The sequence below is a fragment of the Aquila chrysaetos genome, chromosome 13 (genome assembly GCF_900496995.4).
Source record: "Aquila chrysaetos chrysaetos chromosome 13, bAquChr1.4, whole genome shotgun sequence".
NCBI lineage: Eukaryota > Metazoa > Chordata > Aves > Accipitriformes > Accipitridae > Aquila > Aquila chrysaetos.
This window is the reverse complement of record NC_044016.1, coordinates 10,386,927-10,414,804: the sequence shown is the minus strand read 5'-3', so window position 1 is coordinate 10,414,804 and position 27,878 is coordinate 10,386,927. Positions and strand designations below refer to the sequence as shown.

The window sequence follows — 27,878 nt, the reverse complement described above, 5'->3', positions numbered from 1 at the left end:
CTGCTGCTGCCGCCGCTGCCGCCGCCGGGAAGGGGGGGGTGGGGGTGGTCCCCGCCCCTTCGCAGCCGGCCCCGTTCCGCGAACGGTTCGAGGCGTTTTGGCCCGCGCCGGCCCCCCTCCCCCAGGTGCCGTCGCGTTGCCATGGCGTTTTCCTCTCGGACCGGGGAAGCGGCGCGGCCTGGCCGGGCCTGAGCGGCGGGGAGCCCGCGGGGCCGCAGCCTGGCCGGACGCTGACCCTGCCCTGCCCGGCGGCGGCGGAGGGCTGCGCGAGCCCGCTGGCCGATCCCCCGCCTCCTCCTGCCCCGCCGCCGCCTTCGCCTTGCCCCGCCGCTGCTTCCCTCGACCCCGAGGTTCCGGCGGCGGCGGCGGGAGGCGGCGGCGGGCGCCGGCTGGAGCAGGCGGCGGGGAAGATGGCGGGGAACGGCGGGGGCTTCGCTGGCGCCGGGAGCGGGGAGATCATCCAGCTCAACGTGGGCGGCACCAGGTGAGCCGAGGGTGCGGGGGTAGCGGGCGGGCGGGCGGAGGGGGACAGGCCCCGGGCCCTGCCGGCGGGTCGCCGCGGTCCCGCGGGGCGGCGGCGGCGGCGGCGGCGGCCAGCGCGTACCGGAGGGCACCGGAGCGAGGGGGGCCGCGGGGAGCCGCGCTCGGTGAGGCCGGCCCCCGCCGGGGGTCTGCCCGGCCGTGCCGGGTGCCGGGCTGGCCCGGCAGCCGCTCCGTCCCGGGGCGGGGGGGGGCGGCGGTGCCGACTCGCCCGAGACCTGTCTCCCGGGGCTGCGTGTCCTGGACGTGGCGCTGCCTGCGGGGGGGGGGGCTGAATAAAGCTTCACCCAGCATATTGCAGGAGAGCTGAGCCGGGGGTACGTAATGCGGGAAGTGTTGGCAGTCCTGCGCGGTGTCTGCCTGCAGCCTCTGGGGTTTCTAGGTAGGTCTTCCAGTAACGTGTCTTACGGGCTCTGGGCATCCTGCTTCTTCAGGAGAGGAGGACGGAGAGCTTTGCTTTGCCATCAGATCCGCAGGCTTCTGGTAATCGGTCTGTCTAGCAGACTCAGAGACTAAGGTATTAAAAAGGCTGATACGATGCTGCTGCTATCAACCAGAATAAAGGATTGTATTGTATTTGAATGTACGCTGGAAGTGTAGAAGATGGCATATGTGGACATTTTGGCAGGCTGAGATAGAGAATTGTGGGACAGCTGTGGTCAGAATCTGTGTGATAAATAGTGCAAATGTTCCTGTCAAAATGCTCGGGCGTGAAATCATTCAGATTACCATAGCTAGTGGAAACTGAAGTAATGTGTCTTCCTGAGTCTGCGTGCAACATGAAACCAGCTATAAGTAGTAGGAACTACTACTACTACTATTTTAAGAATTTTCTTGCATTACCCAGAAGGTGGAATTGTTCTAGTAACTAAAATGTGTGCTGCAGCCTTTCTTAAAGCAGGGTGCCATAAAAATTGATGCAGAATTCCTTTGTTAAAAGAAGACATTAAGAACCCGGTTCCGCCCGGAGGAGCTGCTTGTAACTTGCATAGGCAAAACTCACCTCTAATGATGCTTTCAGGATAACTTTGATGTTGGCTTGGACCAGATTTCATGTGACACTGATTAAGGTTCTTCAGTGAAATCTTTCTCTGAAATTATAGGCCAGCTCATCTTCTGGGTTTTTGTTACAAGTGGAATAACAAGGATGCTTCAATCTCATAATCTTAAATGGATTTTACTTATTAAATGCATCTGCAGAGAACAGAGAATTATGTGCAGGACATGAATCGGGGAAGAAATACACATCCTCAGAGGGCTTGCCTACACAGGGAAGTATGAAGAATAAGGCAAACTGACAATTGTATGTATTTCATTTCTAGTTGAAGGTCTAGATTCTAGTCAACAGGCATCATTTGGATGTAAGGAGTAGGAAATGTGTGCGTAGACATTTCCCTTTTAATAGGGAGACAATGTGTAATAGTACTGGTCTTCTGTGTAAGAGGTTTTGGTCTTTTGCAAGCTCAACTTCCCTTGGAGTGCCCATCTTCTTTGAAAAATGTATCTGAGCCAGGTTTTTCAGCTTGCAAAGGCAGGTGACTCAAAGCTGACAGTGGACAGCAAATGGGGGAGCGTGGGATACTATACACATTTCTTCCTCTTCATTAGATCCTGTTATCCTTACTGGAAACCTGAAACTCTTAGTTTTGTTGGTAGAGTTGGTTGAGAAGGGGAAACCAGCACTGCCCTTTGTCTCTGACAGCAGTTATACTTTGGAGCATCTAGTACAGAGACCCCAGCTTTCCATGTTCTGATGTGAGGTTCCCACTGCTCCCTGGGACTGCCAGAGCTTCTTTGTTGTGTTGATCCAACAGTTTCTGGTCTCAACTTTTGGATTCCTTTGCTGGGAGCACAAGCCTCTTGCAAGTTAACATTCACAGAAATTCCTGTAACAAATTTAGGGAATTCTCTTGACCCTTTATCTCCCTCTGGTTACAAGAGAACTCTACAAGTGCAATAGACTATGAAAATGGTTGTTTTATAACTGACACTTAAGTGTGCCTGTTTCCAGTTGCCTATATTTTCTTTAAAATAACTAGGCTGTCACCTGCTTAAGAGTATTTGAGAATATTGGACTGGGTTTGCCTGATTTTCCTCATACGACACCTGTCTGAACACTGCATGTTAGCTGCATGGTGCTGCAGGTGCGCTTATATATGTAAACATTGCTAGCTAAGCTTCTTTCTGCATCCTGGAAAGCAGGACTCTCATTATTTACATAGATTAATGTATATGTATTAAAAGTTCTAAAGTACATGTTAGTGTGAGGTATTGCTTACTAAACTGGTACCATAGTGCTAAATCACAGACAGAAAATCCTTGTGCTGTCTAAACCCACTGATTATGCAAAGCAATAAAATTGCAGGGAGACAAACGTGGAATCAGTTGATGGCTCTTTTTCCTGTCCTCCTTACTGTGTAGCTTGTTCTTCTGGCACATCTTCCAGTCACAAATGTTTTGCTACTAAGCTCTTTAGCTGACAGGTAATACTAGAGTGGAACCCAGCTGGTCAAAACACCAGCAAAACTTCAGTCTTGACACCTCTGAATAGTTGACTGTCACTCATGTGCCTAAATGCAAACATGCCTCCTGGTCAGAAATTGTGCTGTAGTGTATTGAGAAGATAGTACTACTGAGTCCTCAAACATCAAACATTTGTTCAAAGATCCTGAATGTCTTCATGGTCACATCAGACTTCTTTATTGCTTCAGAATTAATTTAGCATTTATCATGCAGTGTTGTAGAATATGCCAGTTAGCTGTGGTTCTAGTACTTTTTCTGGACCTTTCTGCCTATACACACCTTCCTGGGAAACCATAAGTCCTCTGTTTTTTTTCTTTTCTTTTTTTCTAAAAACAGAAAAATAACTGAAAGTTGTAAAGTATTTAAAGTATCAGACAAGAAAAGTCTTTAGCTTGTGAAGATCTTTAAAAGGGCTAACTGGTGATGCTGCATCTATCCCCATAGTTACAAGCAGTGTCTGGGTTAGTCTTGGATAAAATTCATGTAACTCATTGTTTTCTATTATGCACATACTATAATATAGTTAAATGAATCATCCCTTACTCCCTTAGTAGAAAAGGGTAGTGATCTGTATTCCTGATGACAAAAGCTCTGCAAAACTGCAAATATACTTTGAAGTCACTTTCCATTTAAGCAGCAAACTGCTTTGATTCTCTTTATTTTTTTTTGTTTAGAAAAGACTTAGTGCATGTTTGTGCTTAGAATGCTGATACTGTAGATATTCTGTTAAATACAGATTTGTCATTGTTATGCTTGCAGTGAGCAGCTACACAATCCACATTTCATGCAGGATGGTAGTTCCATATAGCCTTTGTTGTTTCTGCCTCTCAGGGGGTATAAAGTAATGCTTTTTGTTTATGTCTTTTTTTCTTCCAAAACTGGAAAATACAAGCAGTGAAAACTAGATAAATTATGATTAAGTACTTTTATTCCAAAAATATTTTGTAATGTATTCCTGTACTATATGGAAAGTTGTCATGGAATTTTACTTTTGCATTTCCTTTTTTGACTCCCATTAATTAAGAGGTCACCAAAGGTTTCTTAGTCATGCTACTAGTAAGAGAGCGCCTATGTGGAGCATGAACTCATTTTCCAAGCTGCCAGTCCACTTGTCTTCTTTCACATTAAATCAAAACCAGAAGAAGTATAAAGGTTTTCATAGTTATTTATTGTGTAAAATACTGTCTGGCATTATAAATAATACTATAATTTGTATTATTTCATAATACCATTATGATTCAGAGTAAATATTTTCTTACTTTTAACTGTTATTATGGGACCTTGGACCTCTAAGAGGGCCCAAATAGCAAAATGGCAAATAATTAAATTTACCGTAAAATATTAACTTGAAGCTTACTGTAGTCTTTTGCAGTGCACCTTTTGAGTCCTGAGTAAAGATAACTTGCAGTTAATGACAAATGTAGTGCACTGTTAATAAACTTTTATTTTAGTGGCTGCTTTTTTTGTGCGGGGGGTTTTTTTGCTTGGGTTTTTTTGCAAGCATTAATGTTGACAAAGTATGAGAAGCAGCAAATGTAGGATGCTTGGGACAGTGTGTTACAAACATATAAAGAATGACACTCTTGGGGTCTCTGGACAGTCCTGCTTCATGCTCAAGGACAATCTGTGCAAAGAATCTGCAGCCTCTGACTCTGTATAGGCATTTATATGTTCTCAAACTTCCCAAACCCTTTCGATATCACCTTTGTAGGACAAGCGAAAGTATTTTAATAAAGCAGACTTCCTTTCAATTTTACAGCTGATTCTAAACTTACAACTTTGGTTTCCTAGGTTCAGCACTTCAAGACAAACACTGATGTGGATTCCAGACTCCTTTTTTTCCAGGTATTTGTAATACATCATCACAGTAAACAAAGACAAATTAACAGTAATTTAAAAAAAAATATATATGTTTTCCATTCTTAATTTATGCTGTAAATAGTGGTTTTTTTCCTTAATGCTTTTTCCCCCTATCTCAAGCAATGGGACAGATTCATTTGAAATAAGCTGTTATCCAAAAGGCATCTTCTGTCTTGAATGGTGCAATGGCAGCTTATGTGTGCTGAAGAGTTGTCACTTTTTAGACGGAGTGTTGTGGAAATAAGGCTCCAAATCTGCAGGAAAGGGAGGTGCCACTGACTGTGTTACTATATTACCTCTTGTGATCTTATTGACCATGCACGGTAGCACTGCCTTTTATGTTTTTTGAGTTATTGCTGTACCCTGAGTTAACTCAAAGTTTTGAGGGTTTTAACTTGTGGTACAGGAGCTGTTGAATTATTGAACATGCTTCTGCTAACTCTTATGTTACTACCATTACTACTTCTGTAGGTTGTGCTGCTTACTGGTTGTACCCTAGTAATTTTGTGTTGTAGTTGCTGTACCTCTATCACCCCAGTTAATCCTAAATGTATAAAAGAAAACCTAAAGGCTGGCAATTTTGCTTCCTTACATTTAATTTTTGTACTCTAGACTTCTTTCCCAATAAAAGCCTGGCAGCTGACATAGGCAGCATTACCTGCTCCTGTTTTACTGAAATGTTCAGATAAATGGAGTGCCAGGGAAGTGTCACCTTCTTTGAGGCATGGAAGGAAAGGCACAAAGAGGAAGTCCCATGCTATTCCCCAATCTCTCAACACTAAATATACTGTCTAAGGAGGCTGTTCTGAAAGTCATCCAGTACTGGAAAAATCTCAGAGGTAATTGCCATCCAGACTCAGATGGAATCTTGAAATAAAACTGTTGATGTTAGTTAGTTTGCTTCTTATCTCTAAAACAATGTTTTGGCGTTGTGTTTTCTATGGATCTTTGTACTTTGACCTGATGGGAGAGAAACTTTGAAGTAAAATTGTGTAGCAACTCATCCACCCCATTCTTGCCCAGTAAGTCTTTGCAGAATGGATTGTTTACTCTTCCTTTTCACTTCAGCAGCTTTTAACGATTTACTAGATTGTAACAAACTATGCAGCCCTCTGGGTGCCTGAGAAAACTTTTCCATCCTTTCAGGCTAGACCTTGTGTCTCTTTTCTAAAGGTCCTTATGATGCAGCTCTTAGGCTTTCCTTAGGTGTGCATGCACTGCTCCTTTGTTCAGGAGAGATACTTCACCCGCCCTGCCCTGCCCCCCCAGCATTCTGCATTACCAAGACAATTTTCTTTGCTCAGCTACACTGTTTTGCCAAAATGCAACCCAACAGTACCCGAAGACAGCAAATTGACTGAGAGTGTTGCATCTTGTATTTGTGCTAGTACATTTCTGAGGGACATCTAATGAAGATTTTCTGTATTGCAGTTTGCTGAGTGGAAGAATTTCAACACTGAAGGATGAAACTGGTGCTGTGAGTAATAAACCTACTGATAACTCATTAAATTAACGTTATGCTTTCAGTTAGGTTGTCTCCTAAAGAATATTCGCTGTGGGTGCTAATGGGAGTTACACTGCCTGAGTCAGTCTAAACTTTTCATGAAAATTGGTGACATCTCTGGGTTTCTTGGTTCTCATCTTCATTCCAAGATAAATGAAACTGGATCAATGTGCATATTTTTGTGCTCATTCTGCATTGTATGGACAATGCAGAGACAGCAACTGTACTTTTTTTAAACAGAAAAACTGCTAACTGCTGTATTGCAGACAGCTGTAATTTTCATTAGATAGCTATTGCATATGTAGTTGAGCAATCCTGGCATGGAAACGTAGCTTTTGTTGGCAAATATATATAGCAAAATGGCCATTTCAGTCTGTGTATATGATATTCTTAAATGGGAAACTATAGTTATGGAAATGTTGTTGAGTGATAGTAAGGCACACAAGTACTTTGCTAAAAGTGAAGAGGTAGTTGTAATGGTAACTGACTTAAAAAAAGGCTAAACTTATCTTGATCTTATTACATTTACTGCATTCTGAACACATGATAGAAAGTGAGAGGACCCATTGACCTTTATGGAGACTATGGAGCTTAAAGAACATATTTATTAAGTGCCATCTATTTGCAGCAGTGTTTGCATATATATCTTTTAAGAATGTTGAATTAGTGAATTAGAAGAATAATGAAAGCAAAGGAGAGGTCCAAAACCTTTGGGTTATGTTTGTCTGCTGCCACATCTTCAACTCCTCTTTCCCATGCTCAGCATAAAAAATCATTTTAGTTGATGGTTGCTCCATAGTAATGCTAAAGCACAGCAGTTTTTCTTTGCAGATATTTATTGATCGAGATCCAGCAGCATTTGCACCTATTTTAAATTTTCTTCGCACAAAGGAGTTAGACTTAAGGTAAGAAGTTCTAATTATTTCAAGTGAAAATTAATTTGATCAGATGCATAGAAGACTTTTTCAAATGAGGATTGTTCAGTTTTACTCATCTAGTTGGATGCCTAATATATGACTCAGCTCCCTGGTAGATCTGGGCCCATGTCTAGAGTGTATGTGTGGCGTGGTGGAGGCAGAAATGGTAGCATTATATTTTGTTAGGGATTCTTGTAATTTAAACCACTTCTGGCAATGTATTTCTTTATTGTTTCTGTATCCTTATTTTAATGAAAGATAATTAATATTAAGATCACTTTGAAGTCTCAGACATCAACATTTGGTGGTAATTCTGTAAACTGTTAGGTAGCTTGATGTTCAGATTGTGTCGTATCTAGTTATATGCAAGTATTTATATTCAAGGTATTGACTCACTTTGTCCTTGTGTTTTTTGGTTTCGCTTTTTCTTTCTCTAGGGGAGTGAGTATTAATGTTCTTAGGCATGAAGCTGAATTCTATGGAATCACTCCTTTAGGTAACTTTTTTTTTTTTTTTAATATGAAGTCATCTTATATTTATTACTGTAGTAATGACCCACTTACAAGTCCTGGGCAGTTGTGACCCTGAAGATTTTCAAACTTAGTGATACAGAAGGTTATTTGAAATAATGTAATGCTTCCTAGGAAGTGAAAGCTGTGGTCATATCTGGTTTTCCTCCTTAGTGAGAAGATTGCTACTATGTGAAGAACTGGAACGCTCATCTTGTGGCAGTGTCCTTTTTCATGGCTACCTGCCTCCTCCAGGTATTTTTGTATTCACAATCTGATGTTGCTTGCAGTCACTTACTGCTTTAGTTTGTGGGGGCGATTGGCTGAGGTAGTTACTCTAGCTGTCAAACTCTCCAGAGAAGGCTTTCCTATGGAAAGATTAAGATGAATGGTTGAATTGAACATTGTTCTGATTCAAAAACAAGGCTTTTATCTCTATGCTGTATGCAATGGCCTATTTAGAATACTGGGCAGGGGGTTGTGGCATGTTAATACCAAGTAGGCTGTGTTTGGTAGTAGACTAGAGTAGAGTATCTTCAAGTATGTTTCAGTTAAATGTCATCAGCATGGAGTGCTTTCTTCTTTCTGAAGGTCCAGTCACTTTAGGTGCCCTATGTCTAGATAACAAATCACCACAAATGAGCTTTCCTTAACTTAAGTAATATGAGTACTTGTTAGATTTTTATTTCTCCGTAGAGATGAACACAGTTCATGTGTTAACCTGAAGTCTAGGGGATATCTAGCCAATTGTTGACAAGTTTTCTGAAGATAGTTCCTTAAATTGTGAATGTCAACGTAGAGAGCAAAAGCATTTTCTGTTTCAGTGTTATGATATTGCCTAATTCTTATAGCAGATGAATTTGACTTTAGATCAAGATTCACAAGTATTAATCCTGTATTTTGAAAGTATAAGAGTATCTGTTATATTGCTAAAGTTTATAGAGTGGGACCAAACATCTCTCTTCTTTTATAGGCATTCCCAGCCGTAAAATAAATAATACTGCTGGGCCACTGGCTGATGTTAGAACTGGTCAAAACTGCTCCGAAAGTGAGATTCATGGAGGTGGTGTCCAACCTACACTTGCTGGTACTGGGGAAGGTACAGTCAGGCTAGGTGAGGAATGTCAGTTTTAAACCAAAACAAATTGCAAAGATGATTGTCACTGGGAAATAAAAACTGAGGAACTATTTCTGGTTTCAGTCTGTTTATGTTTGCCTGATCTTAAATTGCTGAATACTTACTGAAACACTACAGTATTTAAGGCTCACTGCTGCCCAATCAAGACATGAGGCTGAGAGAAAGGCAAATTGAAGTTCTTCGTGCAGTCTTAGTGTGGCCCCTTAGACAAATGCCTTACACTGTACTAAAGCCATGATAAAAACCAGGCAGCTCAGTGTCTCTTTGTTCAGGACCTCCTTCCTGCTCTTGTACCTCTTTCTTGCTTGTGGTGCCTCACTTGCCCTGCAAGGTCAAGTCTTTAGAGTAAAGGTAGTCTTCAGTTGTTTGACTATATAGAGTACTTTGCATATAAAATATATAAAAACTGTAAATAAGATAAGCTTGAATTCTGTCATTTTCCAGCTTTTGACTTTGCAAGCAAAATGATGCTGTTAGAAGTGTCATATTTCAGCTATAATTGTGTAAATTGTAGCAGTGTTAGGAAAATCTAGAGTATGTTAAAATGTGAATCTATATGCAGGTAATAAACTAAGCCGTGGATATGAATTGCTGTTTCTTCTTTGTTAGTTGCTGCATGTTTGGAAGAGGGCAGTCTTGGGGAAAATGAGATAGAAAGTGCAGTCTTCAGGCATTAGTTCTTTAGCATATCAAGGCTGAGAGCTAACTCAGGGTAGTACCATAACCTCTGATTTCCATCGCCATCCAACACTTCTGCCAAACCTAATTTAGTTCTAGATCAGAAACAGGCATGCTCCCACTAGATAATAAATGGAGCAGCTATAGGTATTTTGAGATACTGGTAATTTCAGTTTAACAGTCTGGAACAGTAATACAGGGTTGCACCAACTGTTTGGAAAGAACTTTACAAAAGAGAGTGTTGTTTCTTCTTTGATAACAATCCTCAAATTTTTACCACTTTGGCAGGCTTTAAAACTGAGGCATGTACTTGGCCTGTTTCACCTTATGCATACTTTGCATTGTAGTGACTGAGATGAAATGTCTTCCTTCCACGTAAGAATTGTAGTAGTTGTAAGGATTGTGAGGAATAATATTGCTAACTAGAATCTAGCTGAAAATGTTTCTTGAGAAACTTCATTATCAAAGTTTCTGTTGCATATCCTAGCAGAGAGCTCTATCCTGTTATAGATGTCTCTGCTCATCTTCTAATACCCATCACTTGACTGACTTCAGTTTTGTTGTTGTTTTTAGGATTTCCTGTGGACCCACGGAAAGTCCTAATAGTAGCTGGCCACCACAATTGGATAGTAGCTGCCTATGCCCATTTTGCTGTTTGCTACAGGTATGACTATCGTTGCTTGTCAGGTTACCGGAATCTAAAAAATATATGACAATTTGCTATGAGCAAAGCAGAAAGTTTGCTTTACTCTGAAATGACAGATCACATGCATTCAGTCTGCTTCTATAAATACGAGTTGCTGCTTTTGTTTGTGCAAATAAAATGCTTGATAGGAACTCAAATTTTGCTGCTTTGATGTCAATTCTTGATGCTGTTGCAAAAGTAATGGACTCCCATCTAACTGCTTCAAAACCCTGTTTTAAAGCAGGCTTTTAAATGAAAGATTCATTTTAAAAGTTCTTCCTACTATATGAGTGTGAAGACAGTCTGTAAAGTTCAACTATGGAAGAACTTGAAACAGTTAAAGGATTTTTGCTACATAAGTGATGTACCTTGTCTTAAACTTCAGGTTTTTTGGCTTAGCAGAACTGTTAAGCACTTGCTACTTCACCTGGATGGCTGAAAAGTGTCTTTAAATGTCTTGTAAACAAACTGGCTATTTTTTAAGATCAGGTGAAGTTATAGTTAACACCTTTGTATTACAGAAGCTGGTTTTAGTTCACATCTCGTAGTCTTGATTTAATTGGTGGCTGTCTTTTCAATGGAAAGTAATGTTTTAACAAGAGCTGTTGCCAAAACCAATCTAACACTGCTGTCGTAGTGTGGTTCAGAAACAGAAGGGAGAATGAAGAGTGTAATGTGAATAGCTTCTTTCTGGTTACTGCCAAGCTGAAGCCATAGTTTGATGCCTTTTTCACTATATAAAATACTAATTTACTTGCTTAAACTTTGTAACTTAAATAACATCTAACTTGTCTCTTGTATTCACCACTGCAGGTTTTTTTTTGCTTTAATTTGTATTGAATGTGGCTTCTCTTGCTCTACTTCATGTTCTTGTTTTCAGTTATGCTTAATATGGTCTGACTGGAGAAAGAGGCAATGATTTGCAATTGTCTTTGTGCTAATTGTCCCTTCCTTAGGATTTTATCTCTGTTTTCCTTGGATGCTAGCTCACTTAAGTGAAAGATTCTGCCTCTCCTGCTTGATAATCTACTTAATGAGACTTGGTACCATTGAACTTAAGTCATTAGTGATGCTTTTGATGAAGCATGTCAGACTTGAATGGTTTTTGAAAGAGGGTGCAGGTCAAAATGCCAATTTAAAATGCTGCTTTTCTTCATAGTGACTCAAGGTAGCACTCTTGCCTTGTTTTGAATATTTTTTTTCTTCTGAAACTTGAAGGAACTTTAGGAATACAGTGGTGGAATTTTCCCTCCTCCATTCTGCTCTTACACAGCTTTTGGGAATGGTTTTCTTCCCCTCTCTGCTGTATCTTAGTACCTGTTTGGTTTGGTTTTTTTATGGCTTGACAGGTGAATTTGCCTAGACTTTTTTGAATATCTAGTGTTTGAGGAGACAGCATACACTTAAAACTACTTCCCTCTACCCATAAATTTAAATATAGCTTGCTTATATGTTGCTACTGTGGTGCAGTTAAATGATGTGACTCTTAAGATTCTTGTCAGTACTATTTTAATGTAAGGGTAACACCTGAATTTTAGCCAGAATCACTTGTCAAAGTAAATGGTAATTTGTAGTGGACTGGACAGTGAATCCCATGTAGTAAGAAATGAAATATATTCAGATGTTTGATTTTGTGGCTTTCTTTTAGGCTGCTCGTAACAGATACTATTTAAATACTTAAGATAATTATTTTTGTAAAAAGCTACAGCAAAGCTCAGTGCATCCTAAAGATAGTATTTTTTTTTTCCTTTGAAGTATGACAGAAGTCTTTAAAATTTTATAATAAAGCTTGTGAGAATGATTTGGTTGCATTCAAAGGTTTATGGCTATTGCAATCCTTCTCTTAAGTGACTTCACTACAACTTCTGAATGCTGTATGGGTAGACAACAGTGATTTGTGGTGCTTCAGCTCCAGGCAGGATGCAGTGCTGAAGTGAAAGAATGGCAACAATGACAAAAAATACGAGATACGTTTCTGCTTTCCATGTTAACATTTATATAATTTGATTGCTGAGATTTAGTGTGCTTTAGCTCAGTTGCAAAGTATCTAAATTATTGCCTGAAATCAAATCAGATACATTGTGCTTTTCTGGCATCATATAAGTCTTCAAAATTGCACAGGCAAATTATTTTCTAAAAGAAAAAAAAAAAAAGCTTATACTCAATTCGGTATTATCTGTTTACAGTATACCATAAACAGAAAATGCAACTAGATAGCACAGCTTTATGCTGGAGCATGATTGGGTGTCTTGCATGATATATAAGATACCTTGCCTCTGGAAATGAATAGAGTTTTCTTCTAAAGTCTTATGCTGAACCTCATTCTCTAGCATTTGTCTAGCCCAAGCTCTTGGCTTGGTCTTGTAACTTCTATATCAGATGTGCTTATATGAGGAAAAAGCCCAGCACAGGGCTCCAGTAGCTGCAAAACACTGGAATAATATGCGGTATCAGACTTCAAGGAAAAAAAATACAGCTTTTGTAGACTATAGTGCTTAACTGGAATTTGAAGTTTTGTGGCTTAGCCTGTAAGACTAGATCATTCCCATTGGTTCAGGCTTAGACAGAGTTGTCTGTTTCTGAACCTCTAACCTCTGCTTCCTGTTCCCTCCTTTGCCCTTCCAGAATCAAAGAGTCATCTGGGTGGCAGCAGGTGTTCACAAGTCCCTATCTGGACTGGACAATTGAGCGAGTGGCTCTCAATGCTAAGGTGGTTGGAGGACCTCATGGAGACAAGGATAAGATGGTTGCAGTTGCCTCGGAGAGTAGCATAATCTTGTGGAGCATTCAAGATGGTGGTAGTGGCAGTGAAATTGGTAACTATAATGGCCTGTGGTTTTTTTTCTTTTTTTTGTGTGTGTGTGTGTTTAACCAGAAGGAAGTCTGTGACCTTGTTTTGAGGTATGTATGATCCATACTGTTCAGTATTCACTTCACAAAGTGATAAAACAAGCCTACCGTACAGCAACCTATTAGAGCATACTAACTTTCTTCTCTGTCATCCTTTCTCAAAATCAAAGAGATGAAGACAAAAAAGTAGTCTGTTTACTGAACAGATACTAACTAATACTTACTGTTCAGTTTGAGTTTTTGTGTGAAGATGCAAATTAAGAGTTAAACTTTTCCCTGGACTTGCATTTGAATCTAGGCCATAGCACAAAGGAACTAAGTTTCTGAGGTGGAAAGCTACAGATACTGAGACATTCTGCTCTTTTCTTTCCTTTGCCTTATTAAAGCTGTATTTTTACACCGAGATGATGAAAAGATTTCAGTTCTCTGTCAGATGTAGTTCATAAATGGAATTTGGAAGATAAAAAAATTATTCTTTTTATAACTTGGGTGTCTAGGTAGGGAAAAAGCACACTCTACTATCCTAAGCATAGACGAATTACTGCTTGTACACCTTGGCACCAAGGGACACACAATTAGGGAGGCTTTAGAAACAGCAAGAAGACATTTTCGGAAGTAAATATTCTTTGGTATTGATCTGATGGCTTGTCTGACTCAGTGTTCAAATACAGGGCAAATTTGGGAGGCAGTGAAGGGAATGGTATTAGGAACTTCCTCTAGCCTAATCCCTGGTGTTTGAATAACCACTATTATGCGAGTAATGTCTGTTTCCTCTGGCAGTGGATACTGCTAACAAAGTATGACAGCAATCTCCTTATGTGGACACTTTTCTCTGAAACTTAAAGCTGAGTTAATTTGTTATTAGATGTATAGTTGAAGTCATGAGAATTAATGTGGTCATTAATTAAAGTCAAAATGACCAAATTCAAGTTTTGATCCATGTGCCTTTAAAAGAAGAGCTTACTTGAAAGATAGATGCTCAGGCAATTTCTAGCTATGTTAACAGCTGTTGCTTCATTTTCATGCTTGAATGAGTGGAAACAGCAAGTCAGATTTGAAGATGGGGAAGGGCAAAGGTCTTGCATGAGATAATGCAGCTGTATACTGCTGTTTTACTTGTGACTCATAGAGTTCTTGTATATGATCGTAGTCAGCAAAACAGAAAAGGAGGTTCCATTGTATTTAAAAAAAATAAATATGAAAGGTGTGTCTAACAGTTGAATATGAAATATCTGTATTAAACAGGGAGTAAATATTGTACTTGAGAAGCCTTTTCTTCTGTTATGCTCCCCTTGACCAAATCTTAAAGGCAGGGAAGAGTTATTGTGACAGCTGTGCTCTTCTGGTAGGCATTGCTTTAAGCACTGTGCTATTACATTCCTCCTGCATTTTCTGGTTTGACTTAGCTGCTTGTGTTACCTTGGGATTTGCAGTCAGATACATGAAGCAACATCTTGGATTTTTAGAAACAAAGTGCAAAGAGACACAAAAACCATAAGTGGACTTTTACTTTCAAATAAAAACTCTAAAATATGCCAATATCATAAGGTTCTGATAACTCAGACTATGACTGAACATGGCAACAAAACTGAAGGAAGCACTTTTGCTAAACAGGCTGTACTGCATTGGAGTGACTTTGTGAAACAAAGGAAATGCCACTTGAGGCGGGGGGGAGCAGAGAGAAAGTACCTATAGGATTGAATCTTTAGTCTGACTAACGCTGACCAAAATGTACTGTACCTCTTTTGGATAATAGGTCATGCTGCTTGGTGTAAAAAACCTAAAATATGCTTGTGTTTAATAGTAGTAACTTGAATAGAGCTGTCTTGTTTCCTTGTAGTGGCAAATGCTTGCAGTCCTGCTTTGTGTTACAGTACATTGCTATCATCTTGTGAAAGAAACTACTTGTTTCAGTTGCTGGAGCCTGGCAACACCATCCTTGGAAAATTGTGTGGGCTGGCATCTTTGTGATAGAGCTCTCCCAGAGCGCTCTCTTTCCTTTCAATATTACTTACATAAGACACTGCTGCTGGATTGCTGCTGTAAGCAGTATTTTACTGAGAGGGACCCTTAAGACAAGAGCCTGTCATTACGTATAGCATTGTCTCCCCTGTGGATGGGTCTCAAGATTGTTGAGCCTAAGCAGGACTGACACTTCAAATTCCTCTAGACCATTCAAGCTGTCTTCCTTGATTTCCTTGAACCTCATCCTTCTCTAGAGTAATCAATTCTAGTTGTTTCTGTGGATTTTTTATTATTGCCTTTTTCATGTGGCCTGTACTGCTGAATCTTATCTGCATCGAATGATTGTACTGTGCCCTGGAAAACAGTTTAGCATCCTAATTAAAACATAAGTATATATTGAGCTTCCTGAGTTTCCTTTTTGCGGTGTAACAGAGGGCTGCTTCTTGGTTGGGAATGGCACTCTGTTCATTTGAATTTGTCCAAAACAATGTTGGGAAATTTTCCAGCTATTGGGTACTCTTGAGGACATCTGTCTGCTGCAGCTAAAGTGTATTAGTGAGGAGTAATATAAATATGTAGAGTGAGCAGTATGGAATAGGAAACTTGTGAGTGCAGCTTGACACTTGGTAGTGTAATGTATCCTCAGTAGTAATGACTTTTGCACTTACCAGGCAGTAGAACTTAGCCTGGAATTACTTACAAACTGAGTGAGTTACTGGGCTGGTTTGCTGGACTTCATAGCTGGCAAACTTGGAAATTATCTCAGACTTTAGTTTGCTGTAACTTTTGAATATATGGTACAATAAATAGTACAAAATGTAGTATGCTATCCAAGTTTGCAGTTCAATTAAAAATACTCAGATCTATGATGAGACTAGGAAGCTCTAAAGAGAGGACAGATTTTGTAGAAAAGCTCAGATGTTAAGGTCTGCTGTAACCATAGGCATCAATGCCTATCATGTTCTGCAGTGTTTTTGATGCCACATTTGCTTTATTTGGAAGGCCAGCATTTGCTGGTAAGTCTTATCTTCCAGATTTTGAATAGTATGTGGTGATTGGTGAAACTGGTTCCCTATATAGTTTCAATTTTTAATAGCCTGTACTTTCTACTCATGTAGACTGTAACCAAACTTAAAGCTCTGGAGATGACAAGAGAAAGAAAGAAAGAAGTAGGGTTTTGCAGGCTGCTTATTTTTCCAGATTCAAGTATTTCTGCTAAAAGAGAAATTTGAATGTATTCAAGTAGTGTCACATTGGGGTTGTTCAATGTTTTCACAAGAATAAGGATGAAGCCTTGTAGCTGTATTTAGTTTCTAAAATACGTTTTCAGACTACATCTATTTGTTTGGACTTTAAAAAAAAAAAAAAAAGTGGTGAGAACTTGTAATACTAGTTTGCAATTGCCTTTTAAAGTATGGAATAAATTTGTCTAGCAAAACCCATGAGATTACTGCTTCTTAAATGATACTTAATAGTCACAGATAAAAAAATACCTACAAATCAACCAAAAAAAATCCTGCTTGCTGTAATAGGATTTTTATTTATTTTTTTTTTTAATGCCTTAGAATGTATAAAGCCATTTGGGAGCTTGATGGCTGTAGAAAAATAAGGAATGCATATTTTGCATGGGCTCTTCTTCCTTCTCTTGTCTCCTTTCTCCTTCCCAAGTAATGATTGCATCAGCAGAGATGACATCATGCTGCCATTTAATTTAATGGAACCAAGTTTGCTGCTTGAGCGGTACCTCACCTAGCACACTGCAAACCCAGTTTTGGCTTTTCTTTACTTGCTACTGTAATAAATGTGACATGATAATAGTGGAGAGATTCCATTGTTACTGTTTTTTTCTCTTTATTTTAGATGAGCTTCATAGACTCTTCATTTTTTGTAGGAGTGTTCAGTCTTGGAGTCCCTGTAGATGCTCTCTTCTTCATTGGCAACCAGTTGGTGGCTACAAGCCATACAGGGAAAGTGGGAGTGTGGAATGCTGTGACTCAGCATTGGCAGGTGTGTTCGGTTCAATTTTCCGCATCACTTTTAATAAGCTGGTATGTCTTTCTAGTAAAAAGAGAATAAAATAATCTAAAAGCATATGTGAAACGCTTGTCACAGGGTTTTCAGCCTTGACTTATGTTACGGAGTTTGCCACCTTGGTATTAGAGTATTGTGCCTGTGAGCAGCATGTTGAATTGTTTGGTGGTACTACCAAGCATGATTTTTAGGCTTTCAAATAAAAGGACGTGGTGTGATTTGGAGTAATAAATGTCAAGTGTGTGTATATTTAAACTTCCTTGTGGATTACTAACTTTGTAAAAACTCACTAGGATCATAGGAAATAAAAAAATTGTGGGAAATGTGTGACAACAATTTCTGCACTGTGTGAAAGAAGAAGAAAACAAGTTAAGGTGGCAGTCTCTTATCTGGGGATCTCAAAAGTTGCTTTACAATGGGAGAGTCGTCTTCAGCAGAAATATACATGGTGCTTTAAAGCTGTCTGTCTTGCATGTGGATGCTTCTGGCTGCCCTGACTTCATTCCTGTTGTCAGAATGCATATTAAATAGAGATATCCTTGGAGTCTGTATAAGTCTGAGAAAACAGTCGAGCATTCATGTGAATAACAAAGCTTGTAACACAGCCAGATGTACATCTTTGTGACACAAAACCTGGACGCAATAAAAATCCCCAAATTGCCTTGCAAATCTCAAGAGGCAGAACTGACCTGAGGCTGCTGCACTGTTTGCTGACTAAGTTCTGATTCAACCCTTAAGTGACAGTACCGCTAACAAATAACACAGATAATAACCATGGGATAGCACTGCTTCTGCAGCAGAGACAGACATGTTAGTATGGTCTTGAATTAAACAAAACATTATTTAAAGCTCTATTGATGCCTTGCAAAATCTTCTGTTAAGAGACAACTTAATGCTATGTGACAAGCTGGCATTTGACAATATTTTCTAAAGGAGCAAGTCATAAGGAATAAAAACTGATGTCCCATTCATCATCACTTTTTCCAGGGGGAGCCACAGAAATCTTTCTGATCCCATTAATAGTTCCTCAGTTTGACTGACTGTTCCTTTGGTGAAAGCATTTCTTACTGAAGCGTAGAAAATCTTTAAGAGGGGCTTATATGCCAGGATGTCCTAAACCCAAGGTTTTTGGCTTTCTAATTTTTTCCTAGAGGATGAGAATAACCCCCTTTAAAAAAACAAATGAACCAACAAACAAAAACGCAAACCCAAAGCAACAAACGAAAAACAAAGCCCAAACCAAACAAAACCTGCCCCAGTCCAACTAGTTTCAAGGTGCTTTCTGTACCTCAGGCCCTTTTGTTGGTAAGGAGAAAAAAACCCATCTTCTATAGATCTTCATCTCCCTTTAGAACACATTCTTCTTGAAGAACCCCATAAAGACCTAAGTGGCAGGGTTATACCTCTGATCTCCAAATTCCTCGTGAGAATACATGATATTTGTGTAACTGCTTTCCAAGAGTTGCCCATAGCTTTGGACTTAGGATGTAATCATACTTGCTGCAGTGAGAGAGGTTTTGGGGAACAGAATGTGCCAATGCCCCATTTCAGACCAAGAACTTTGTTTCTTTTCAGGCTTTCTTTACTGATGCCTTTCTAAGTTCTGCTTTAAGGAGGCTTAGTTTGTGCAAAACTATCCTTCATAACACTGTGATTTTTGTATTTGATGTGTTACACCCTGAAGATGTAACTCTGACCTCTGCTTCTAATTGATTCTCTCATCTTCTTTCCATCTTGGAGATTTGAGCAGACTAGCTGAGGTGGTTTCCCTAGCACTTATTCCTCTGGCAATGTATCAGTTGCATGCAACAAGGAGAGGAGCTTGTGGGTGGTAGATAGATCAGTAATTAAATTCTTAGCATAGGAAGGTGTAAAGGAAGCTGAATATTTAGTGTTGTAGAATAAGAGGTAACAAAGCAATAGAGTATGACAGAAAAAGTCTGCGAAGTGAGGATTCTCACTGGCCATGTTTTACCAGTAACTGTTTTATAGTGTCGCTCTGTTTCCTGATGAAAGTTCACATCTTGGCAGGTGCAACTGCTGAATCGCCTCTGGTGTTCCTGTCTCTGCTGCAGAAGAAAGGACTCTCCTTGTTTTGTATGATCTCTCTGATCCAGTCAGTCAGTCTCTGCGGATCCTTTTGCTCAGACCTTTCCTTGTAGTTGTTATGTCTTCTGCAAGGTGATGAGTAAAGTGGTATATCTGTTGATGGGTTGCCTCTACCTTCATTAGTTTTGTAAACTTTTTGCAGATGAGGGAGCTTCTGTATACACCTTTGATCCACAGAACCAGAGAGCACACTGCAACCTTGATCTGTAGACTCCTAGCTGCTGAGACTGTTTAGTTTCTTGCCTTTCTGCTCTTGTACTGCTTCTTTAAAGTAGTCTGGAAAAAAAAAAAAATCTTTTGAAGCTAAGTCTCGGAAGCAATTGGAAGGATGGTGCTGGTCAGAGAGAAATGAGAACTTAAGCTGAAATTTCCATGAATTAATATTCAGTGTCCATTAAGTGGACTGACTGAAACATATGGAGTATAGGAAAAATGCTATGACTTTGTGCATGTTTGAGTGCTCTGGATAAAATGGCTTTTGGCTTTTTCTTCCTCAGGCCTGAAGCAAAAAAATTGCTTGAGGTAGGGGATCATACCTAGGAAAAGCTAAACTTTTTCTTTGCTCGAGATCTCTGTCCCACCTGAGAGGATAAGCACTCCTTTGGATCTTAGAGGGCAAAGAGAGGGCATTCTCAATCCCTCACCTTAAGTTGTAGACCAATAAGTAAAATATGGCAGGGCTGCCTTCCAGTTTACTTGGTGTGGATGTGTATTGGAAGTGGGAAATTGTCATGGGACAAGAATTTTTTTCCCTTTGTTATCTATCTGTTAGATGCTGAGATATCCATAGAGGCTGGCAGAGGGACACAAGAACTGGGGGTAGAGGAAGGCTTAGAGAGGCAACGTCTAGTTTCTTTGCCCAGCAACCTCTTAAGGAGTTGTCAGAAAGGGCCAAAGGGATAGGACAGAAAGTGTGAAGTACACTCATTTTGCATATTGGAAAAAAAAAAATCCTCTTTTGAAGATGTGGTTTGGCTGCAACGCTCTACGCTTTGTGCCTTCATGTGGAGAAGGATCTTCCAGAGCAGTTGTGCTAACTTGTCTGCATGCTTCTGCTGAACTTTGTGACTTAAGATCCAGTTTAGTAGAGGAATGTGATTGACCAGCAGTACTTTAAGAATGCCATTGTACGTGCGAGTGCGTGCACAACAGCTTCAGACCAGTACCAAACTTGGGTGTTCTTCAACAAAATGTACTGAAAATGTCTGAAAACTGAGAAGGTAGCAACCTAACTTCTTGATTTTTTTTTTTTTTTTTTTTTTTTTTTTTTTTTTCCCTTTCTGTTTGCACTAGGTTCAGGATGTTGTTCCTATCACAAGCTATGATACTGCTGGGTCTTTTCTGCTGCTGGGCTGTAACAATGGCTCTATCTACTATATAGGTAAGAAATGGGAGCAGGGTGGAATAAAAAGGAGGTGGTACTGAGCAGCTTTGTTCTTACACTCTTTAGTTGGTCTAGGTTGCATCAGAACAACTCTGTCTGTTCAGAGTAATAAACAAATGTCTCTTCCCCACAGACATGCAGAAGTTCCCATTGCGAATGAAGGACAATGATCTTCTAGTGACAGAATTGTACCATGATCCCTCCAATGATGCTATAACAGCACTCAGTGTCTACCTCACACCTAAAACAAGTCAGTATTCTATCACTGTCTCTTCAGTGAGAGTCTGTTCCAGATGTGGGTTTTTTCTTTGTCTAAATGGACTTTTTCTATTGCTGCATAGCAGGGCTAAAGCAGACAAGGTAGCCCTTGACATAAACAATGAATTTTTCTTCATTTAATCATCTTCAAATGAATGATGAATGCTAGGCATAACCCTTTCCCCTTACATCTGTACATATGTATAAATAGCTACATGTATGTACATGTATGTGTGCATATGCTTGTACATCATGCATTATACGTTAACGTATAATGTAATAACATAATACATCATATATTAATGCTTGTGCATAATGTACCTGTGCTGGTTTTAAGCCTTTTACACAAGACATGCACTTAGATTATGAATTGTATTCACTGAAATAGTTTGTGGTGAACTGGGGGGGGAGACAACCTTGCTGTTGCGTCTAACCTTATAAGCAGTATACTAAAAACCATTTCCATGTGCAGCTGAATGATGCTTAGCTATTGTGTCTCTATACCCTTTTGTAATCACAGTGCAGCTATCTTTTAAAAAAAAAAATTACCCCCCCCCCCCCCCCCAAAAAAAAAAAGAAACCCAAACCAAAGCAAAACCCAGAAAAAAACCAAACTGGGAGAAAGTGGTTACTCACATAACTATCTTGGTACCTCAGTGACCTTTTTAACAATAGTCCTCCCTGCTCTTGCATTGCTTTGCCACTTGCCTCCCACTAAGGCAGAAAAATAAATGGTATGTGACATGTATTGACCATATCACTGTGAGGAGTGCCAAAATATCTGATCATATGACTTTATCTATCTCTTCTTTCACTTCCAGGAGGGAGGAGAGAATAGGAGAGAAGGCTGGAATTGAACAAATGTTGGGTTTTTTTAGTGGCAAAATGTTCTCTCTGTTCATGGGAAAATAATGAGTAAACAGTGTTTAAAATAAATATCTGTCTTACTGCGGAAGCTTGGAAATACTATTTTCTACTGCCGCATTCCCTGACCCCAGTAAGACAAGCTTTCATTCCTTAGGGGGAACAACTGTGTTCTTGCTTGCTTTAGGTGTAAGTGGCAACTGGATTGAGATTGCCTATGGCACCAGCTCTGGAGCAGTGAGGGTGATTGTACAGCACCCTGAAACAGTTGGGTCTGGGCCTCAGCTCTTTCAGACCTTTACAGTTCATCGAAGTCCTGTTACGAAGATCATGCTCTCAGAGAAACACCTTGTCTCAGGTAATCTTTTCCATGCACAAACTTGTATTGGTGGTTCTCCCCTCCTCCTGAGCAATGACGTATTTGTATGCATTGCTTTATAACTTGCATTGTTCCCACGTGATAGAAATGAGTTGGACAGATTTGGGGGCAGGGAGGGTCTAGATTGGCTTGGATCTTCTTTCTTAAAGTAAGCATTCTTCAAAGCCTTTAGCAATTAAAAGGTCTAGGTTTTATTTGACCAGATACTGGAACAACTAACTCTTTTGTTTGTGTCTTATTCCAAGGTTGCCATTTGTGGAAATAAAAGGATTTGTAAACAAATGTATCCCTGTCAAGTCTTATGGTTGTGGGCAGGTCCTGTAGGACTTTTCTTCTTTTAACAGCCTTCCAGGAGCTTTCTGGGTTGCAGCAAAATGTGCACTGTCTCTTCTTGGACTGTAGAAAAAGCTTCCCCATGGCTTCAAAGGGCTGTCTGTGTTTTTTCTTTTCTCAGCAGTCTCCCAGTGGTTGTTGTGCTATCCTGTTTTTCCTATGTTACGCTCAGGACAGTGTCTTGCTTTCAGGGAAGATGCAATCACTCCTCCCTCTGAAAGAATCTTATTTCACCTAGAATTCAGCAAGAACACCAGAGAACAGATGTACTTTCTACTGCTATCCCATTTTTTTTAAAAAAGGAACAGGAAACATGGTATCCAATTACACTGTAGGCAAACAGCCCAGAGGTCATCTGTTCCCCTGCAACTTGGTGCTAAACCCTCAGTGCCAGGAAAGGGCCCATCTGTATGTGGAAAACTGAGTAACTGACGAATGAAATAAATAGAAGAGCACTATACTGTGATGAGGGTTCTGCTGCCAGGCTGCTCTCATGACAAGTGTTGTCCTAGCATCTGCACACAGACCTTAATGTTGTGTTCAACCTGCCTCAGTTTGTTTCTTGAATTTCTGAGGGAAGAGACAAAACTAATAGAAAACAGGACATCAGCAACAATTTGTAGATTGATAGATAATTGTCTGGAGGTGCTATGTGACCTGACATTGACTAAATTCTGCTTGATCGCTCAATCTTGAAGAACTGTTGTATAGAAATCATTAGAGAAGTTATCTCAAAAGTTTTGTCATCTTTTCCTTTCTAGTTTGTGCTGATAACAACCATGTACGGACATGGACTGTGACTCGGTTCCGGGGCATGATTTCAACTCAGCCAGGCTCAACACCTCTTGCATCATTCAAAATCTTATCCCTGGAAGAAGCAGAGAGTCATGGCAGTTACTGTTCTGGAAATGACATTGGTAGGATGTCTCTCGAATGCGGTGTGCTGAGCCTGTATATTCACTGGTCTCCTAAAGGTTTAAGAGGCCTTCAACCCTATAACATGCAAGTCAGCTGATGGGTGTAAGGTCTTACATGCTGCTCTCCACTTGAAAAGATGGCAGGGATCTGTAAGATTCACCTGGAAATACTCACTACTTAGGCTCTATAGAGTGAGTACACTTAAAGGGCTTACTCTGAATGTGAGAAAAAGGGAGGAAAAACTTTGGAACACAGATACTATAGCACTTCTTGAGCAAACTGATGCAGCATTTCACTTTTGATTTAACTACAGAGTGACAGGAAGCACAGAAGACTGTATTAAAGCAGGTGAGCATAGCAAGGTTTGGGTCTGCTGCAAATTCCAGTTCACTGTTCAGTTGGGGTTAAATGATGCACATGTGAAAAATTCTTAAATTAATTTGAAGTTGTGACAAAGTTTACTGAAACCTTGAAATTGCGGAGGGAAATGGTGCTAGCACATTGCTATAGCGAGATACTGAAGGAATGCATGTTGGTAAATATGGGTAAACACGTAGTCTAGATTCCTTTGTGGTCTGAGTCTTGCAAATGAACCTTTGATGAATAGGATGTCCAGTGAACACACGGTGTGGTCAGTACTATGGCAAGAAATCTGATTAAGCCTTTAGACATCTAGGAGCTGCAAAGTAAGAAAGTACTTTTAGTTATTATGGAGGCCTAACGTAGGGTTTGTACTGACATAGTAATTCCTCCAGGAACATGCAGGAAACTCAAGAATGGGTTGAACAAAAGAACAAAAAATATTTTTATCTGTAGAGGCTTCTAACCATTGGGTGGCTTTTTCTAGCTATTCGTCATCTTTGGTTCCCTGGTCCTGATGCTTTAAAGTTACAGTGGTCATACTAATATGAGTTTGGGTCTTCAGGACTGTGTGGGGAAGAGGGTGAGGGAATTGAAACAAACAAAAAAGTGATCTTTTTTTTTTTTCTCTAGGACCCTTTGGTGAACGTGATGATCAACAGGTCTTTATCCAAAAAGTTGTTCCCATCACTAATAAGCTGTTTGTAAGGCTGTCTTCAACTGGGAAAAGGTACCTCCATGTTTAGGGTTTTAAGTGAGAAAGGAGCAGGACTGTTTAGGTGGCAGGGTCTCCCATCCCATGGGCATGCATGGAGTTGCACTTAGCAAGCTTCTAATGTGCTAGACAGCTCCGGCTGAACTCTAGTTTGTGTGTTAGTAACAGAACTGTAATTAATGATCTACTATAACCTAGAAGCCAAATGGTGTTTTGAAAAATGTGATAGCAGAGACTCACCTCATGATGGCTTGCCTGCTGAGCTCACAAAACAAACATTCATGTGCCTTTACAGAATCTGTAACTGTCAGCCATGGTACCATGCCAACATTAAATTTCAACACTAATGCTGAAGTTGCTGGCAGCAGGGATTATGCTGCTCACAAAGGTAGACAGGGAAGCAGTTTCCCTCTTCCTTTGTACTTGTCTTTGAAGATATTAGAACCTTTAAAACTGAGAGACTGTCTTCTAGGTCAGCTATACAATTATTTACTTACGCTTGACTTCATAATGTTCTACTATGTTGCTGCCAATGTAGTAAAAAAACTGGCTGAATAACCACAGCTGCTTTTCTTCCTGTTAGGCTAGCAAGATGGCAAGAGATCAGGAAAGATGGTGCATCTCAGTTCTATGCTTGTTATTATTCTTGCATCTCTTGCCTAGTAACTTCAAATCTGGGTGAAAACGTTGATGCCTTAACACTATTGGCATCTGAATTGAGGACAGAAGCCCTGCAGATTACTGGTGTGGGGTTTTGGTTTTTTTTTTTTCAGGCTAGATTTGTATGTAGTGGAGGGTTTTACTAGATGACTTATTTTGGCACTTCTTGGGTAAAAAAGCTCAATACAAGGGGCCAGTAGAAAATATTACCCAGAATATGTGAGGTTTTGGTGAGGAGTGTGCCTTAGCAGCTTAGTTTTGGGAGTCCTTTTCCTCTCACTCCCCACATAAGCTTCTAAAATAAAGGGAAAAAGGTGATGGAGATCTGCCACGTCAAGTGATATTGCGGTTGTCATAAGATAAAAGTTATCTGTATAGATAACCTTGGGTTTATCATCCTTGGATTTTTTTGCATATCTTTTATATGGTTAAATGTGCTGTTTCGGAAGGTTAGTTTCCTAGACTGAAATTCAAAGTATAGCCTATGAAGGGGCTAGTTACTGTCATTCTTGCGAAAGCCTTAGGTTTCTAATCATTGCAGACTGAAAATGGACATGGAACATATGGGGGTTCCCTGATAAAAATAAACAAGCAGTAAGACTGCAGATGTATTGGGGGCAAAGGTACTGCCTGCAGCTGAGCAGCATGCCAGTCATGCAGGGGAAGCAATTTTGTCTGGAAGAAAGGTCTTTTTCTGATGGCAAGTTTGGTGCCGCCTTAGAAAATCAAAACACTACTAACTTTACTGGCCAAACTCTGCCAGGTGCAATTGTTTTGGTAACTTGGGGTTTCTCTTCCTGTAGGATCTGTGAGATCCAGGCAGTTGACTGCACTACTATCTCGTCATTTACTGTGCGAGAATGTGAAGGATCCAGCAGAATGGGCTCCCGGCCACGCCGCTACCTCTTCACTGGGCATTCAAATGGCAGCATCCAGATGTGGGACCTGACCACAGCTATGGACATGGTTAATAAGAGTGAAGACAAAGGTAAGTTGTGTTATGCCAGGACTGTGGTGTGGTTCTTTTTCTGTCCTCACATGTGTGTGACTACGGTAAATGGACTTGGGCACTAAGAGCTGTCTCTTTCAGATGTTGGTGGCCCCACAGAGGAAGAGCTGCTCAAGTTGCTTGACCAGTGTGACTTGAGTACGTCTCGCTGTGCCACACCCAACATCAGTCCTGCCACTTCAGTTGTTCAGCCAAACCGGCTTCGGGAATCTAATTCCAGGTAAGTCACCAAGGGTGGCACTGGCTGCAGACACTACAGGTTTTACCCTTCAGGTAGGCAAAGAGGGGTTTGGTGACCAGAGCCCCTGAATCCATGCCCTAAGTGTCTTGAACTACACACACATACTCCTCGATTTCCAATGGTTTAGGTGTGCGCAGATGAAAGTAAGTGATCTGGAAGCCCTTGTGTGGGGGTTGTAATGAGTATATTGCAATTTTAGTGGGAGTTGCAGTGGTGGGTGGGAGCAGGGTGTGCAGAACTGGCTGCTATTCTCAGCCTAACATCTGCTCTTCTCTTCCTTGGTTGTTTTTCTTTTTTGAAGCCTCCAATTGCAGCACCACGAAACAATCCATGAAACAGCCACGTATGGGTCTGTGCGGCCATACAGAGAAAGCCCCCTATTGGCAAGAGCAAGGCGGACGGAGAGCTTTCACAGTTACCGGGACTTCCAGGCTTTTAACTTACCCAACAAAAGCCCAACAGAGAAGGCAGCTGCTGCAAATGGGAATTCAAGCCAGACAGAGGCCAGGAAGGCAACAGCTGAGGGCAGTACAGCTGAGAGGAAGGCAGTCCTGACAACAGCACTTGAAGTGCGAGGCACAGGTGTGACAGATGCAGGTGGGTGTTGCAGTACAGAGGTTTACCGTCTGCCAGAGAGTTCTCTGGATCTCAAAAGAAGAGGACCAGAAGAAGAGTGTGAAGCCAAAGCAGAAAGCAAAAAGAAAATGGGGTTTGAAGGAGCTGGCTTCCTGGGAAGGAAGAAAGTGCCTCTCCTGGCCTCTGTACCAGTCCTTGCTGAAGGTGGGCCTGAATTACCTGGTGCGGCTTCTCCATCGCCTACGAAGACAGCTGCTTCACCACGTCACCGGAAGAATGACTCATCCTGCCAAGACTATGGCTTATGAAAATGTGACTGGTGGCAAAGATGAGGTGCAGGTGCCCTCTGGCTGGTAGCAGGCATAACATTACGTGTTGTGGGTTGTTTCTTGAATGGGACTTTGTTCTGATAACCAGAATGAAAATTGCAAGCTTATGAGAAAGAACCTGGCTACTGCCAAACCTTTCAAGAGTCGTCCACATCAATGTGTGGCTTTATGTAATGCTCCAAAATGTAGTACGGTACTTGGTCCAAAATATTGTTGTGCATTCTTGCGTAAACGTGGTCAGGCATGTGATGTTGTGATTATTTTTTGTTTTGGGGGAAGGGAGGGTGCTAAAGGAATACTTGGTTGCTCGGTGGAAGATGCCTTTTAGACGCAGCCACACACTGCTCTGCAGAGCTGCTGCTGTCTTGGTTGGTTTTTGCCTAATTCACAGGGCTGCCTCTGTAGTCTTGTTTTATGAATGGGATCCTTGCTCTGTATGCTGCTGTCTGAAATCTGAAATGTTTTGTGCAGGTTAAGGAGGAAGCTATTCAAAATAGCATATTATTTTGCCTCTTAGACCAAATAAATTGCCAGAGGAGTGTT

At 40.7% G+C, this 27,878-nt stretch overlaps 1 protein-coding gene across 1 annotated transcript; it reads left to right on the top strand.

Annotated features, from left to right (window-relative positions):
- Positions 1 to 27,878, top strand: KCTD3 (potassium channel tetramerization domain containing 3). The gene is made up of 18 exons (XM_030034436.2): positions 1 to 484; positions 4,855 to 4,908; positions 6,355 to 6,400; positions 7,259 to 7,332; positions 7,782 to 7,840; positions 8,028 to 8,108; positions 8,827 to 8,967; positions 10,243 to 10,333; positions 12,980 to 13,170; positions 17,061 to 17,176; positions 20,603 to 20,690; positions 20,827 to 20,943; positions 22,003 to 22,173; positions 23,289 to 23,444; positions 24,439 to 24,535; positions 25,984 to 26,168; positions 26,271 to 26,409; positions 26,732 to 27,878. Exons 1-18 carry the CDS (start codon positions 411 to 413, stop codon positions 27,312 to 27,314), a joined length of 2,463 nt encoding a protein of 820 aa, XP_029890296.1. The 5' UTR covers positions 1 to 410; the 3' UTR covers positions 27,315 to 27,878.

Excerpts from the sequence above, each read along its gene's own strand:
- KCTD3 (XM_030034436.2), top strand. The coding sequence starts at position 411 with ATGGCGGGGAACGGCGGGGGCTTCGCTGGCGCCGGGAGCGGGGAGATC. Across the intron at positions 8,109-8,826 it reads TGGCTACCTGCCTCCTCCAG|GCATTCCCAGCCGTAAAATA; the intron begins GTATTTTTGTAT and ends CTTCTTTTATAG. Across the intron at positions 23,445-24,438 it reads CTGTTCTGGAAATGACATTG|GACCCTTTGGTGAACGTGAT; the intron begins GTAGGATGTCTC and ends TTTTTTCTCTAG.